Source organism: Hermetia illucens, chromosome 1 (genome assembly GCF_905115235.1).
Source record: "Hermetia illucens chromosome 1, iHerIll2.2.curated.20191125, whole genome shotgun sequence".
NCBI lineage: Eukaryota > Metazoa > Arthropoda > Insecta > Diptera > Stratiomyidae > Hermetia > Hermetia illucens.
This window is the reverse complement of record NC_051849.1, coordinates 186,491,329-186,509,192: the sequence shown is the minus strand read 5'-3', so window position 1 is coordinate 186,509,192 and position 17,864 is coordinate 186,491,329. Positions and strand designations below refer to the sequence as shown.

Genomic DNA, 17,864 nt, shown 5'->3' with positions numbered 1-17,864 from the left:
TATCGGTTGTGATTTTCGACCCTAGATAGGAGAAATTTTCAACCGTCTCAAAGTATTAGTCTCTGTTCTTTTTATTGTTTTCTTTGACCATTCGATTCGATGTTGTTCGCTCCTTGGGTTTTGGTGCTGACGTTGCCACCATATACTTCGTTTTGCCTTCATCAGTGTGCAGCCTGAGATCTCGTGCCAATCGCCGTCTGCTCGATCTCGATGAAGGTAGACTGTACATCTCGGGTTGTTCTTCTCATAATGTCAATATTGTCAGCGTATGCCAGTAATTGGGTGCACTTGAAGAGGATATTGCCCCTTGCATTGACATCTGCATGTTGAATCACTTTTTCCAGGGCTAGGTTAAAGAGGACGCATGATAGGGCATCTCATTGTCTTCGATCGTTGTTGATGTTGAATAGACTTGAAAGTGACCCTGCTGCTTTTATCTAGCCTCGTACATTAGCCAGGGTCAGCCTAGTTAGTCTTATCAATTTCGTTGGGATACCAACTTCTCTCGTGTCCAGTTTCACCCTGGCTGTGCTGTCATAGGCGGGTTTAAAGTCGATGAAAAGATGGTGCAACTGGTGTCCATATTCCAACAGTTTTTCCATCGTTTTCCCCACAGAGAAAATCTGATATGTTGCTGATTTGTCTGAAGTGAAGCCTCTTTGGTGTGATGGTACTGCATGTATCGGACTTATGGGGCTATCCGGTCTAGCAAGATAGCGGAGAATATCTTATAGATGATACTCAGCAATGTGATGCCTCTATAATGGCTGCACTGTGTGATATCCCTCTTCTTATGTATGAGACAGATAATGCCTCGTTGTTAGTCGTCAGGCATTGATTCGCTGTCCCACATATTGAACATCAGTTGATGAACCACTTGGTGTAGTTGGTTGTCTTCATATTTAATCAATACGGCTGTGATTGCATCAGCTCCTAGCGATTTAACGCTCTTCAGGTGGCTGTGAAGATCATTTGTTGATGCTTCATCCTTGCGGTTATTGCGGCATTCATTGCCCCCTTATAAGTGTAACCGAGGACTGTGTTTTGAATGGCTTCAGTATTCGCTCTCACCTGAGTATCAGAGGGAATTGTAGGTGGTGTTGTAATTCGAGCCCGGAGCACGATGCCAACGAGATAGTGATCCGAATCTCTATATTGGTCCCGCTACATGTTTCAATATTCATCAAGTCTGAGAGGTGGCGGCGTTCAATCAGCACGTGGTTGAAAGGTCCCGTCTAAAAAGGCCCACGTATGTTTGTGGACCGCTTTCCGCGCAAATCAGGTACCTTCAACAACCATTTCGTTCTATACTGCTAACTGAATAATCCGCAGTCCGTTATCATTGGTATCCTTATGTGAGCTATGGGAGACAATGTATCGCCTGAATGCAGGCTCCGTCCTTACTTGACTGTTAATTTTCAAAAATGATTTTGATATCATATCTGGGACAGGCTTCGAGTCTTCGTTCTACTGCCTCGTTGGAAGTATCCTTCTCCGACTCTGCAGTCTCCTCTGTAGGGGCGTGAACGTTTATGAGACGGGCAAACGCAGTGAGCATAGCCTTTTGCTTATATTTTCAAAACCGATAACAGCAGGTTTCATTTTTTGGCTGATTAAGAAACCCACTCCGAGCACATGGTTTACTGGATGCCCCCTATAGTATATGGTGTAGTGGAGAAGAGCCGCCATAATATATGGTGTACCTCCTGAATTAAGGCATTTAGCAACGAAGTTGGTAAAAACCAAAAGGTTTGAGGCAGGAGATGGGTGTTTCATGAAACCATGCTGTTCTTTCAAAATAAGATGACCGAAATTCGCGGTCAGCCAGTCGTAGACGTATCTCTCGAGGATTTTGGAGCAAGACGAAAGAAGAGAGATGGAAGCGCTCTTGAGGATGGGGCTGACAAGGGGCTCATTGCAAAAATGAGGAAAGTAGCATTTTTTTAAAACTTTTGTTGGAGATAATACACATAGGGGGGGAAATGTGTTGTTTACAGTTAACAAGGAAGAGGTTAGGAAGTCTCTCGGAACCAGAACCGACATTGGTGTCAATACTGAGAAATGTGGAACTCCACAAATGAAGGCGTGAGGAGAGGAATGGCGAGAAATTCAGAGCAGCCTGGAGCAAGAAGAGGCTCAAAATAAATCTCTTATGAGCTATTTTAATTATCGGCTTCACAGTGGAGTGCATAGTTCTGAAATGGACAAGGTTGACGTCATTCTTTGAAATAACACTTCTTCCGCAAAGCACGTTTCAGGCGAATCTTAGTAAGAATCTCCGTGGTGGACCAAGGGTAGGAACCAAGAAAAGTAGGAGAAGAAGGGACATAACAGGAGAGGAGATCGGACAGGATATAATAAAAGGTGCCAACAGCTTGGTCATACATAGAGGTTGATAATATATGATCTCAGTTGATTGACGCTGGTGCTGTGCTTAGACCGTCAAATTTGGCTTTCTGGAAGTTAAAATTAACAGAATTACGCGCAATTTGGCGTCTGAGCGGATGAGCTCTGCATCAAATTGAACCGGGGGTTGTAGGCGTCAATTTTGACATAGGGAAATGAACGAGGAAATACAGAGAGGTGGTGCTTGTGGAGGTTGGAATGGGAAAGATCGAGAGTGCAGCCCAAGAAGTTTTTAGAGGTGCTTAAATTCAGGGCAGAACAAGTGTTGATAAAAGAAGAAAGTAGAAGGGAAGAGTGGAAGAGGTTGCTGGAAACAATAGGAAGACTAGGTAGATTCGGCCAACTGAGCATGAGGAGGTTAAAATTTCTGCAGTGGAAGAAAGGGAGGGAAGGGAATTTGGCAGTAACAAATTTTTCGTACAGAAGGGAAGTGCTAGCACAAGGGACGTAGATACAAGATAGATAAGGGTGGAAGTTATGTGGGGAGTCACGTAGGAGAATACAATCATATGATGTGCCAGAGGAGGAAAAGATGAGTTCAGCGCGGAGTTTAATTGCAATTTGGACTCCACCAGTTGACTTACATGACGCAGCGTGAACCCTGTCGCAGCGGAAAACGAAATGCCTTTCGGGAAGCTCACATTTCAATATATTTTCATCAAGCCAGGTTTCAAAAATACAATTTATATTATGTTGCTGAGCCAGCGTGGATAGAGGGAAGGTCTGTGAGTAAACCCCTTGCATTTTGATAAAACAGCAAAGCAGGGGCGGTACATTGAAATTTACTCGCGAGTTTCTACGCTTGTACACATCAATAAACACATCTTCAGACCAGAAAGAAGGATTTCCGATTGGGTCGCATTCGAACGGATAAGTGACTTCAACACAAGCTATCACTGGGTCGGGGTTTCTGTCTTTTGTCAGTTTGACACAAGACAAAGTTGAAAGATCACCGAACTTGCTTTTTCTGTAATCCAGTACCAGAAAACGAGTAAATTGTTTAGTCTTTCTTCAGATGGTAACACTTCCTCCTTCGTGGTTTATCTATAGTACTCAGCATTTTGGATGGCATCGCAAATCCTTTGGCCGTCTTATAAATCAAACACTGAATAAACTGTCATGTTTTTCCTGCTAGCGAAATATAATAAATAAGATGCTGCCCGTTGTCGTTCATGTCTTCATGGAAGATGTGCCTGCCACTTGTTACTCGTTGGGCGTTGAAATCCCCTAACACTATTTTTTGTCGTTAGAAGAAGAGGATAAGATGGCCATACATTTCAGTTGTAGTTGCCCGCCACACATATGTGGCGGCACCGGAGATACGAACCAAGGGCGCATCGCGGAATCTATTGGTAAAGATAACCTTCTAGATACTTGCCAGTTCCCGTTCAACAATGGCAAACTCTTTGATAACACACATAGATTTCCTAGGGTACAGGTGAGGTAATACCTGATGAGTTGCCTTTGTCCTAGACGAAACTATCAACTATTATATTTGAAAATATTCACTTGAAGTTAAGCAGAGTTTTTTTTCGAGGGCACTGCTCAGGGTCGTGAGAAAGGTTGACGGTTGCTATCCAGGGTAAAACTATTCTGGGTGTTCTATTTTCGAGTTTATTTAAAAATTTGAGTTTTTACGATGTTAAAATAGATTATTTTTACCCACTTTCAAGCGACTTTTATAAATTATGCTCGACTGACCCCAATCAGAAAACCTTATCCTAATTCTCTGATCCCATTGTTGAACATCGACGTTAATTATAGAGTCAATTGCCATCAGTGGGAGTAATCAATACCCTTGTCATGTCCAAGTGCAAATGGCAAACATTGAAGTCTTCGTCGGCAATCATGCCATTAGGGAGTCAAGTTAAAATGTTTATATCTAAGATTGTAAATTAGTCGTAAATGAGTGAAATTAGCCAATTACGATTCCAGAGAATGAAGAAGTTGGTTGATAAATTCATAGACGTGGATTATACTAATGATGTGTCTATTTGCGTTGTGTGCCTATTATTAGCTCATAAATATAGTGTAGTTGGTATATGGTGGGCGCTTTATTATTTCGTTACGTTTCTACAAAACAACAAGAGTAAATGGAATTACAGAAGATTTTATTTCCCTCAGCGCGAATTTTCCGTGCCTCCACAATCGCTGAACAACATCTTAGCAGATAAGAAGCAGATCTGTGAGTGGAGAACAATTTCAGGTACTGATTAGCAAGTTCGCGTGGGAATAATTGCCCGAACGTTTGAGAAGGGGACTTCATAATTTCAAAACACGTAGAAAATGTTTCAAATCCCTCAGAGCTTGACATTCGTATTTCATTTTCATCCGAGGTCTAATTTTTAAGAAAAAGATGTAGATGTGATTTTGATGAATATGAATTTTTATCTTGTGTAAAGTGGTGGGACATTTGGAACTAATTGAGGCTTTGTTTATGCAAAGTTTGGAGTTGATTGGACTTCTAAACCACTTCGAATTCGGATTAGTTCTTGGGTATTAAGCTATTGCTGTTTCGTTCGAGCTTTTTTCCCATCGAACCATTTGTCATAATAGTTTTGGCTAGCCTCCTTCCGGCTTAAAATCTAGGAATTCCTTTCATTAAAGAAGAGGACTGAGTTGTTAGTTCAGAGAGGCTTTGCCATCTAGTTTCGACACTGGTCGAGCTCAATGTTCTTCGCGAGAAGAAGAATTCGAACGTTTTAGTTAACACGACTCCATCTATAAGCGTTCCTTAGCATCTCTCTGCTGAATGTTATCCGTAGAGATTCCCCTGTATCTGCATAAAGCCCCTCATTGCGCGCTCCGAACCCCTTTCCCCCATGGCACCTGTTACCGTTTGCCTTTTCACCCACATGACCATTAAGGTCGCCAGCAATGATTATATGATCGTCAGCAGACACGTGACAAGTCTTTTCATCGAGAAGTTGGCAGAAGGCATCTTTCTCGGCATCAGGTTGACCTGTCTGTGGGGCATACGCGGTGAAGAAGTGAATAGTGCGATCAGCTGATATAATGGTGAGCTTCATCAGCCGATTAACAAATCGTTCGACTTCTTTAATGGCATCACGGAAACCCTCTGAGATGGCAATGCCAACACCATATTGTAGTTTGTAGCCATTTTTACCGTGCTCGCGTTCAATGTCGCAGCTTTTAACACCAGACCATCGGGTTTCTTGCAGAGCGCAGATATCAATGCGCCTTTTTCGAAGAGCTCTTGCGAGTTTCTCGGTCTTTCCAGTTAGGGTACCAACATTTAGCGTGCAGAAACGTGTTTGTTTTGTTCGTTTTGTGCGGTCTAACTTGCTTACATCCTGACGCCGTCCATGCGTCAAGAACCCTTGCGCATTTCTCGGCAGGACCGAAGCCCGTACTATCAGAGCGACGCATGCTACCGGTGACGTTCTTCATTCTGCTTTACGTATAGGAGTTCAACGGACTACGCTGATGACATCTGCTTGCTCTTTCATAGAGTCATGGAGCTTTGCCAAATGGCTCTGGATTTGGAAAAAGGGATAAGTAGGCAAAACCTGGGGTCGCAGTCTGACGAATCAACACACTCTCCCTATCTGCATTAATTGGACGATGGCACGCTGCAGCGCATTTCAGGAAATCGCGAGCGATGATGCGTATGTATAGTTGACTCGCTATACCCCACCAGGGGGTGAATAGCAACCATATATTGCCCCACTCATACGATACCGAAAAGAACAAAAATTAGTAAAAGGATGCAACCACGATCTACTCCACATTAGATAAATCTTCTTCTTCCTCTCAATGGCGCGACAGGCCAAGTCGGCCCTAGACCTCTAGGATATACTTCCTCCAGCCATCTCGATCCTCCTATCGTTCCTCCAGTTGGGAAATTTTAGTAGCTCTTTACCGGCCCATCCATTGAATCTTCTCACTATCTGCGCGGCTTTCCCACTGGGTGGCGCCCTTCGAGTGTGCCTTTGAATACCCTAATGGGTATTCGCTTGTCGTCCATCCGTTTTACGTGACCGGCCCATGCAATTTTCATAGTTTCACCACCACCGGGGGGTCGTCATCTATCTGATACAATTCGCCAGTCAACTCCATTTTTACCGGTCCAACCATTCGACACTGACAATGTAAAATTGAAAACTTGTTAGCTTCAGATAAAAATTGGAGTCGTTTTCAACAAAAAAGCCCAAAAGTTCCTTGGAATATGACTATCATGATGTCCAAAATGGATGGAATTTCAATTAATTTTTCGGAAAAACAGCATCAAACTTAATTCAGTAAAAGGTTTTAGATTGCCCTAAACCAATTCAACATCCCAGCTGCTTGCCAAAATAATTAAGGTTTATTCCCTCGAATTAAAGATATTATAATCCTTTGGCCCTAAGTTAGGTGATAACTTTTAAGAATATGGACAAAAGCTATTAAAAATGTTGCAAATATAAAATCCTCTTAAAAGTTAAAGAAAAGATAAGTTGGATATCGTTTTGAAAATCTAAAATTGGTCTGCATATATAGGGTGAGAAAATGGCAGGATTTGTCAATCGCACAAGCATCCTAAACGTGAGATAGGCTATAATCCGAACACTTTGGTTTTAAGAACTAACTTATTGCTGCCTGGGTTAACTCATACAAATAGGATTTCTTTTTCAACTGCTAAGTTCGGTGCCGCTTATTGTTTATAAAAAGATTGTTGTATTTAAAGTCTGGTGCCAGGATGAATCAACTTAGCCAATCCAGTTTTGACCTTGTTCTCCGTGTTCGTGGTAAGGAAATTCCAGTGCACAAGCTAAAGTTGGTCGGTGCTAGCAGATACTTCGAAGGTCTTTTCAGTGGTAAGTAACGAAAACTCCTTACTTTCATATGACTTCGCTTGGGCAGTGGCATAACCACTATCTGTTTCTCTTTAGGTTATTTCGCAGATTCTGGGAATAATGTCATAAATCTGGATCAGTTTGAAACGGCAGCGGTGGAAATGGTTGTGGAATTCATTTATACTGGACAGATGGAGTTGTCTGTCGATAGGGTAGCTGATATCTTCGAAGTAGCTGACTTTTTACAAGTGGAGGAGCTATTGCAGCTTTGCGAGCGTTTCTTCATTAAATCCCGAATTCGGTCAATTGCATCGGCTTCTGGAAATTTAGAGGTAAGCTAAGTTTTCATATAACACATACCGTAGAGTCCAATGCTGAACTCATCCCCATATGTGTGCCTATATTAAATATGATAACAATGTATCTTTATTTTATTTTCAGATTTCTGCGGTCAGGCCTCGTTACAAACCCGTCTACAAACATTAATCTGGAAATCTTTCGAGGATGTGATGAAGACAACCGATTTCCTGGAGCTGGAATTTGAAGATTTTGGTTAATTTGTATAATACAGGGTGCGGCAGCATAACTTTTTTCAAAACTCAATAAAAACTATTGTATACATCGGAAAATATTTATTTATTTTTTATAATGTGGGTACATGTCTAAAGTTTTGAAGATCAAATCTGTTAGGTGACGTCCCCCATTCTCCATATATTGCGTAAACCGATTTCTGGCGTTTGTCATGACTCTTGTTAGCATAGCAGGTGTTATGTTGGCAATTTCTTCTTGGATGTTGGTCTTCAAATCTTGTAGGGTTCTTGGACGGTTCACATAAACACGGGATTTCAAAAAACCCCATAGAAAAAAATCACAAGGGGACAGATCGGGAGAGCGTGCCGGCCATTCCAAATCGCTTCTAATTGAGATAAGGCGTTCTGGAAAGTGTTCCCTCAAAACAGCCATCGGTGCTCTTGAAGTGTGTGCTGTTGCACCGTCTTGTTGGAACCAAGTGTCCCCCAAATCCAAATTTTCTAGCCGTGGGAAAAAAAATTCTGTAGCATGTTTACATACCGGTCCGAATTCACGGTCACTGTAACCTCATTTTCCTCAAAAAACCAGGGACCAATAATTCTAGGTGAGGAAATTGCACACCACTTTGACTTTGGGTGAATGCAATACGTGGGTATCTGGTTTATTCTACGAAGGAGGGGCATTCGGGGGAAATAGCTATTAACAAAGCGGCATATTATGGTGCAAAATTGTACGTGTTGCATATAGGAGTAGCATATTGAAAGTTTACTGATACGAAAAAGTTCCAAGCCGTCGGGGAAAACTTGTCTTAGTCGGCGCACGTGCCAGTTACGCGTGGGCGATGTGATCGGAAGGGGCAATAGATAGGTCATTACATTAAAGGCTAGAAATTCGTTACTGACTACGCTAAGCAGTGAAACCCACTCTCTCAAGATAACCGTACAGTGGCTCGCCCTCAGAACATTTGGCCCAAACAGTGGAGGAGGAGTGCGGGCATCTGGGACTGGTTAAAGCAAATTTCAGCGGACTGTGATACCGCGTAGGTGTGGTTGCCATACACCAAGGGGTGAATGGCAACAATACACATATATATGTAAGTGTGGTTGATTATTCTGAAATCATAAAATATAATGGTCTCATTTAGCATGAATTTAGAAACAAAGTTGTAGTGTTTCAAAATAAGGTATGCTTGGGTCTATGTATTACCTACTTACTTTACATTAAAGATTTTCCCAATCTCGAAATCCTTTTCATTTTCTTCTTGCCGTTGACACAGTGATACTGAGTATATATTCGTATCCCGCCAGGGCAGCATGGGCCCTTCAAGGACATCTGGAAATGGTTGAGCAATTGCTGGAACGGTGGAGAATAACAGTTAATAAGGCGAATTTGTCTTGTTACTTTCTAGCTGAGCAAACGAATGTGCCTTCCTGGCGTATTTAGTGATACAGTAATCCTGTAAAAGCTATAACTTTCATCCTTGAAATTTCATACATCCAAAACGGGTTACTAAAGAAAATATTAAGAGAAATTTCGCAAATAAACTAGCTAGAGAGAAACTTTGTATCCGGCACCTGAAAAGGAGGAATTAAATTAATTAAGAGACTTCTTCTTTGGACAATAAAGAGGACTTATTAGAAAAAGCATATCCTGACTTACTTATGAAGCTGAATTATGCTTAAATGAAATAAATTTCAAGAAAATAATCACAGCTTAGACCAAGAATGGAAGAAATTGTTTAACTAAAATATTCAAATTTCGCATGATGCCAAAGCAACCCTATGAAACTCTGGACGAATGAAAACTAAAATATATTTCTTAAGCAATTGTCTCTGTTTCTTACGAATGACCCAACTTTGGTCATCATCATCATCAACGGTACAACAACCGATATCCGATTTAGACCTGTATTAACAAGCAACTCCAGACATCCCGATTTTGCGTCGAGGTCAACCCATTTCATATCCCTAAAAGCCGTCTGGCGTCCTGGCCCAAGCCTGATCTGAGACAGGGTTTGCCAAGTCCTCCTTTTCTACCATAGCTATTGTTCTTATATACTTTCCAGGCTGGATCATCTTTACCCATTATTAATTAAGGGGGTCATCCCGTGTGTCGGGTTGGAGAAATCGATTTTTTTTGCATGAATTGTATCTATATATAGTGGAAAATATGTGGGCAAAGGGATTTTCCGATATTCCGAATCGTTCAGAAATTACAGTGTTAAACAGGTAAGGAGTTTGCAGCCGCGACTAGAGTACTCGATGAGAAAGAGCATCGAATCTTTTTTTACCTGTTAGTTTTTTACCTGTTAGTTTTTTACCTGAGTCTTATAAATTCGAACACAGGTATAAATATAAAAAGATGGAAAACCAATCAATTGTCTAAACTTATTTGCTGTTTGGAATAAAAAGGATAATCCAGTCTAGAGTGAGCACCGAAAGGCTTTCAAGCTATACTCAGCTATATTTTGTTGTAAGTATTGTGCTGTTTGTGGGTTCAGTGATTTTTTTAAATGGATCGTACGAAGGGAGATCGCTTTAACGTTCAACGTCATGCTCGCACTAAAAAACGAGTATTTCATGGGAATCGATACTTATCAGAGAAGAAAAAGGACTTCGCATCAACATCAGCAAAGAAACTTTTAGGAAGCATGAACATGGATGTTCCAATTGCGACAAGTTTTATATATTGTATATTGGATTTTGCTGGAGTTTTCTCCGGTATTTCTGCAAATAATAAAATATACGTAGTAGTAAACAAGTCGGGAAACCGGAAGCTGGACGCTTCAGGTACGAAAGGTTTTGTGTATTTCTTAGTACGTAGCACGTAATATATCCATATATTATGTGAGAATATCCACTTTCGGATGATATTGACATTCATAGTCTTGAATTTGCAAAGAAGCGACAATTTTGACGTATTATAACTTTGTTAGTAATAGTGTGATTTCCACAAAACTTGGTAAGATCATGCTCTATGTTATATCCTATATTGTTGCGTTCGTAGTCCTAGCATGAACTTAAGGGGGGTCTTGCAGCGAATTACTAAAAATTATAGTAATATACTATTATTAACTTTATTTGTGCAGATATCAGTGTGGAAGGTATTTCGGAGCCCAGGCACCATATAGTGGCAGCCTCTTGATTTTTTTCAGATTTTTCGGTTTGGTAGTTTCTGAGAATGGCCCCCGTAAAGGAATGGTCACTTTTAACCCCCCGTCCTCCCCACCTTTTCAACAAATGTCAAAACTAAGACCGTCTTCGAAAAGTACTAACTGAGACCTTTAATTTGATACCCCACATGACTATATTTGATGAAAAAAAAATTTACACCCCCCTTTTGCAGGGACCCTCCCTTAAATTCATCATTAAAGGATGTAACTCACTGTATGCGTGAGCGTTCACAGTTCCCAGCTTTCCACCAAATTTCGTGTCAATCGCTGCAACCGTCTCCGAGAAAAATGCGTGTGACGGACGGACAGACAGACAGACAGACAGTAAACCGATTTTAATAAGGTTTTGTGTTTACACAAAACCTTAAAAAGGAATGCGTAGGACATGTCGAGAAAAAAATGGGAACGCGACTTAGAAACGCAAAGAAGAATCACAAAGGCATTGGTGGAAAAGGGGCTGGAAAACTGACTGATAAGGTCGCAAATTCGACAGAAGGAATGAAGCAAGCAATTTGGGCAACTTTCTTCCATAAATGTTCTACAGACAAAAATCCTCAGCATCAAAATTGTCCAGCAGGCGAAGACAGTTGGTGCAAATGGCGGAAAGCGGAAGCTAAAGGAGAACTGGATAGTTTCCACCATGAGAAGCACTTTTGACTGAAGAAGTTCAAACAGTCATCAAACTAATCTACGAAGATTTGTCACGAGATGATCTGTTGACAGATTTTTAGGAGCAGAGGCCCGGAATAACAATGATTCGTTAAATGCATTGATCTGGACTTTCGCTCCTAAACACCTTTATTCTGGGGCCAAGGTCGTAGAAATAGCCACTTTTCTGGCTGTAATTATTTTCAATGAAGGATTCAATGGCATTCTCAAAATCCTACTGAAAATAAGATGTCACGTTGGTCACATATGTTAGGTTTATGTCGACCGCCGTAATAAAGCGCGAATTTGGCGGTCCGAACGACGATCGACTAACCTCGCTAAAAGAGCCAGAATTGAAACCAGAGAGCAACAATCGGTCTTACAAGACTTTTTTGAAGAAACGGAGGGTGCTCTCTATGGACCAGGTATAGCAGATTAATGGTGAGTTAAAATTTTACTGTTAATAATCACATTTAAATTTTCAAATGCATTCTTCTCGAAACTGCATCTTGAAAATCGGCTGCCACCATACGCAAACTAGGATAATTGCTATCGGATGGGTCGTTTTTAAGGTTTTGTGTAAACACAAAACCTTATTAAAATCGGTTTACTGTCTGTCTGTCTGTTTGTCCGTCACACGCATTTTTCTCGGAGACGGTTATAGCGATTGACACCAAATTTGGTAGAAAGGTGGGAACTGTGAACACTCACGCATACAGTGAATTACATCCTTTTACGTCGAATTTGAGGGGGGTCCCCATACATGCAAAAGGGGGGTGTAAAATTTTTTTCATCAAATATAGTCATGTGGGGTATCAAATTAAAGGTCTCGATTAGTACTTTTCAATGCCGATCTTAATTTTGACATTCGTTGGAAGGGTGGGGAGCGCGGGGGGTTGAAAGTGATCACTTCTTTAAGGGGGCCATTCTCAGAAGCTACTAAACCGAAAAATCTGAAAAAATCAGGAGGCTGCCACTATATGGTGCCTGGGCTCCGAAATACCTTCCATGCCGATATCTGTTTAAATAAAGTTAATAATAGTATATTACTACGATTTTTTGTAATTGGTTAGAAACCCCCCTTAAATTTATCCTAGTCCCATGAAATTTTGTAGTAATGTAGGCTATAATATAGAGCATGGTGGAAATCGCACTATTACTAACAAAGTTATAATACCTCAAATTTGTTGCTTCTTTGAAAATTGAAGACTATGAATGTCAATATCACCCGAAATAGTGTATGGATATATTACGTGCCACGTACTAAGAAATACACAAAACCTTTCGTACCTGAAGCGTCCAGCTTCCGGTTTCCGGACTTGTTTTTTTATTCATAAACAAAGCCATAAAAAAACACCAAAATCCAAAAAATTAAGTTTAAAAGCCCACCAAAAATTTACCTTTTAATATTTCCAAATTATCCTAGTTTGCGGACCGTAGAATATTGTCCACATTAAAATGCCGTTTAGTTTTTTTTCCTCAGACGAACACAGCACCCTCCAGCGTGGCAGCAGAAAAACACCTTTTTTTGGAGATGAGTGCATAAATTGGCACGTATTCCGAAAATTAGCTCCGATATCAAGCTGAAAAATTTATCGCATATACTAGAGATATTAATAAACATATGGTGAAAAAATCACGGTTCTATCTTTATCCAATCCTCCAAAATAATTTTTCAAAAAAAGCAAAGAACGGCCTTCACACGGGATGACCCCCTTAAGTACCCCGCTCACCACAACCTATGGAACCGGATTTCATCCACCAGACGGCTGTGGTATCGCTCATAGATTTCGTCGTTATATGGAATAGAATTGTCCATCCTTTTCTAGGGGGCCAAAAATTCTTCTTTATTCCTTATGCTGGTGTTGCAACAGGAATCACGTCTGACCTCGGTCTCGATGGCAATATTGTTTTGCAATTACTGACTGTTGTTGAGCAACCAAAAAAACACGTTGTTTACTTCGATCATTTCTTTTCTTTTTACCAACTTTAAGCTGCTCGAGAAAGGTTTTTGTACCACAGAGACCGTTAGAGAAAATCGGTTCAAAAAGTGTCCTCTTCCGCCAGACTCTGAACTGAAGAAGAGAGAAAGAGGAACGTATGATTCGGCGTACAATCCAAAATCTAATCTGTTAGTTGTCAAGCGGCACGATAACTCCCCGGTCGTGGTTGCAAGTAACTGCACAAACATTGAGCCCCTAAATAAGGCTACACGATTTGATGATCAACCCCAAATGATTGCTGAATACAACTGGTATACGGGAGGAGTTGACCTTCACGATAATGGCGTGGTCAATTATCGGATTATAGTGAGGAGCAAGAAATGGTGGTGGTCATTGTTTATCAATTCCCTGGGAAATTCAATGGTAAATGCCTGGAAAATACATCGACGTCTCAACAATGACTCAATGCCGCTGATTGATTTTATTACTAACATCGTGCTTGGACTTACAAAATTTGCCACGCCAGGGGTAGAAAATCCCCCAAATCCTAACCTTGGAATGCAGTTTATTTCATATGCAAGATACGAAAACGTGGGACATATGATCATTAGACAACCATCGGATTATCGAAGGAGGTGTAGGATATGCAAGAACAAAACTCTATATTTGTGCGTAAAATATGAAGCCCATTCTCACTCGGAATATTTTAAATTGTTCCCCACACGTTAGGTAGTGAATAGAGCCTTCTGGTCGTATACGACCCAAGCTGAATAACAAACAAAAAGTGAAAAAAATAGAGATGATTTTTATTATTTTCTAATCTTAAGCGGGGTCGATTTTTATTATTTTCTAATATTGGCCAATAATGAGTTAAGATAGGCGTAAGACCATGAGGAAGATTAGGTTATTATGAAACATATTAGGATGATGATTACTTTAATGTTTATATTATATGATTCGATTTTATATTATAATTCTATGCGATATAAATTATAAATAAAATAAATTTCGTTTCGTTGAAGCTCTAATGTAATATCAATGAAAATCGTCCAACGGAAAAAGGGCAGTTTGCTTACAACAGTATGTAGCGCTGCGGGGTTAACAACATTCGAAATTTATTTCGAATGTTGTTAATTCGACTGACATATGTCACCACCGGTGTTCTCCGTGGCGGAGTTGGCCTTGATATCTGATTAGAAAAAATTGTAAAAAAATAATTAAAGTTGACGGTCAGTTCACAACCGTTCACAAGTTGCTAGCGTTTTTCACCAAAACTTGCCGCATTCATTTATGTGTAATTTTACAGTTGAATTATAACCAACCTTATCATTTTGAGAAAACAGAAATGTAATTCGAAATACAAGAGAGAAGTTTCATTTGTTATTCTTTAGAGACAAATTCGTGCAGATCTGAAAATCCTTAAATCCAAACTAATTTCGTGCATCAGTAGCGAGTATTTGTTAGAAATAATTCGAGGTAATCGCGACATTTGAAAGTATACGGTGCAGAAAATATCCCTTAAATTATTTTTAATCAAAGGTTACACTAGTTTAGTTCATAAAATATTTGTTTATTTATACACATAAGTTTCAATACAAAATAATTAGAATCCAAACCAATGGATTTTACATGCGAACATTCCTACTAAAGAGTTAACTTATATTCTGGAAATTATATTAAGTTGAGAATATTTCTCAGAATTGAATTGCCATAAAAATGAGGTTTTGTTTTATTTACACATATTACGCTCCATTTATTCCGACTTTATCATTAAGCAATGCATGTCTTTAACATTATTATGCTCTTTTTACAAATTCAAAATATTTATTTTGATTTAAAAATTCTTAAGGATATATTTAACTATTTTTACACACAACTTTCAGGAACCCGTGTTGTCATGAGCATTGTTTTAATAGCGTGCACATCTAGTTCTTTACCACTACTCGCTGGTATATTTACAGTTGATTGCAGATACGTCTCAAAAAGACGATCACGTTCAGGATTCTCATGAGTTATTGATTTAAGAAGCAAATTGGTGGGTCGATTATGATGGCTATTGAATTTATTGAACTGTAAATAAATAATTTCGTTAGATTTGCCGTGCGGACTTCGAATTAAAGAGGATTACTTACTAAAGGGTTACTACACCAGTCCTCCTTAAAAGGTGCTACAGCTTCTTCAAGGGCTGAACAAAATGTAAGAGGAGCGAATTTCAGAATATTGTATTTATAATTGACGAAAAAATTACTGGGTTTTGATTTCATGATGGTGAAAATAAAGTATGTGCTTACCAAATTGTGCCGGTATCACATCCGGGTCACATTCATCTTCAAAACTTTCACGGCCTGGAACAAGCTGCTTTGCAGCACTTGCTTCACTATGCTGCCATCTTGGGCTACTATTTTTTGTATTTCCATCCTGATTGCATAACAAGTTGTTTGATTGTATATAATTGTTTGTATTTTGTTTATTTTTCGTTTGATGTCGCCTCCGTACAAACACTTGACCCAAAATAAGGCACGAGAGAATGATTAAAACTAGCACAACCCCTGATATGATTGGCGATATATCAAAATTCGATATACTTGGCTCTGCAAGATGATTGAAAAAAAAATTAATATTATTTGGGGATTCTCAACGGATGGCCAGTAATTACCAGAAAAATTTTGTGTACGTTCGTGAAATCGGACATTTTTTAATACCACGTCTGGGCCTTTTCCTTTTTGATTAACCGCGAATACAACGATTCTGAAATTTGCCGATAAGAGGTCAGCTGATGTCATCGCGTCAATTGAATCGATTGCAAAGTAAGGTTCATCGATGTTCGTTAAATTGTACCTGAAATGTTAACCATGAAAGTAAACAACTGCCACAAATAAGGTATAATATTTTCTGATACAAAATTTCGATGGTCTTATGCTAGGCTCTTAGTTTAAGCGGGGAAAGATATTTGAATCCAGGAAAGGACTTTTCTCTAACGCGCTGCAATCATGATTTTTTGCGTTGGAAGGCAAGTCGAACGCGTATTCAATGTTAGTTATAATTCTATTAGTAAGTTGCTTTCTTATGGCATAGTAATTTAGTTCAAACAGGGAATTTTCACATTAACAGAGTAACATACGCTTATGTTGGCCCTCATGGTCTTGCGGACTCCACTTCCTGTCGCAAAAGAACTTGTGAAATGCTTCCTCCTGTGAGACACCTGGTTTCTGTCGATAAAGTTGCACCTAAAGTATCCTTGCTCTAACATGTGGATATGCAGAAAGTGTAGATAGCTTAATTGGAAGGATGAAAAGAAACGTCAATGAAGTCGTACTTAAGGTGCCCTTGTCGTAATATTTGGGAGTGTACTTATACAACCTAGTTGGGAGAGAAAGCGGGAAACTGAACCCGGTAGAGAATTTTAAAAAAATGTAAGGGATAGACTACATGAGAACAAACCTGAATACCGAAAAACAACTACATTCACATTTTCTCATGGAACCTGGGAAACGGCTGCTGAACCAACACCAACAGCTCGACTACCAACCCTTATCTCCACCTCCACGCCGTGATCGATGGGAGTTCTTTCTTCATGAAAAGCTGCAGACGGAGAAGGATGAAGGAGAGTCTCCCGCTATTAAAAACGGGACAAAATGTGCCAACTGGTTCTCCAGGTTGGGCGTTGGGCAACGCTGATAACCCTACATGGAAAATCGGTGTTACGAAGCCACGGAAGGAGCCTCGGACAGGATGGATTTCAAAAATATGAACCCAGCATCGACAATGGATAAACGATTTGCGCATTTTCTCATGGAACGTGCGCTCCCTGTACAGAGATGGAGATCCCAAGCAGTAGGGCTGATATAAAAGCGTTGCAAGAGATGCGATGGTTAGGGACCGGTTTCCTGGAGAAGAGTCGCTACACCATATATTATGGTGGCCATCCAGTAAACCATGTGCTCGGAGTAGATTTCTTAGCCAGCCGAAAAATGAAACCTGCTATTAGCAGTATCATATGAAATTGTTGTTGGAAGTTCTTGGTTTGCGCGGAAAGCGGTTCACAAACAAACGTGGGCCTCTCCAGACGGGACCACTTTCAACCAAATTGACCACGTGCTGACTGACTGACGTGAGCCAGGGTGAAACTGTACAGTGCCATGATAGAATTTGGTGTCCCGACGAAATTGATAAGACTGAATAGACTGACCCTAACCAATGTGAGAGGCCAGATAAAAGTAGCAGGATCACTCTCAAGAGCATTCGATATCAACAACGGTCTATGACAAGGGGATGCCCTATCATGCATCCTCTTTAACCTGGCCCTGGAGAAAGTGATCCGTGATTTTGAGGTAAATGCAAGAGGTATGATCCTCTTTAAGCTCACCC

The 17,864-nt window shown here is 40.2% G+C and overlaps 2 protein-coding genes across 2 annotated transcripts in view; one reads left to right on the top strand and one right to left on the bottom strand.

The window, feature by feature from the left end:
• The first annotated feature begins 7,004 nt into the window (after window positions 1–7,004).
• On the top strand, window positions 7,005–7,750 carry LOC119646611 (kelch repeat and BTB domain-containing protein 2-like). Its single transcript, XM_038047113.1, has 3 exons — window positions 7,005–7,223; window positions 7,299–7,534; window positions 7,644–7,750. The coding sequence occupies exons 1-3, from the start codon at window positions 7,106–7,108 to the stop codon at window positions 7,686–7,688; spliced, it is 399 nt and encodes a 132-aa protein (XP_037903041.1). The 5' UTR covers window positions 7,005–7,105; the 3' UTR covers window positions 7,689–7,750.
• Window positions 7,751–15,061: 7,311 nt separating this feature from the next.
• The window catches only part of LOC119647024 (nephrin-like), a 319,705-nt gene continuing 316,902 nt past the window's right edge, over window positions 15,062–17,864 (bottom strand). Inside the window, exons 16-19 of the mRNA XM_038047761.1 lie at window positions 16,153–16,334; window positions 15,788–16,087; window positions 15,629–15,681; window positions 15,062–15,566 (exon numbers count right to left, since the gene is read on the bottom strand). Of these exons, the coding sequence (XP_037903689.1) occupies window positions 15,363–15,566; window positions 15,629–15,681; window positions 15,788–16,087; window positions 16,153–16,334 (739 nt within the window). The 3' untranslated portion in view covers window positions 15,062–15,362. The remainder of the gene's footprint in view (window positions 15,567–15,628; window positions 15,682–15,787; window positions 16,088–16,152; window positions 16,335–17,864) is intronic.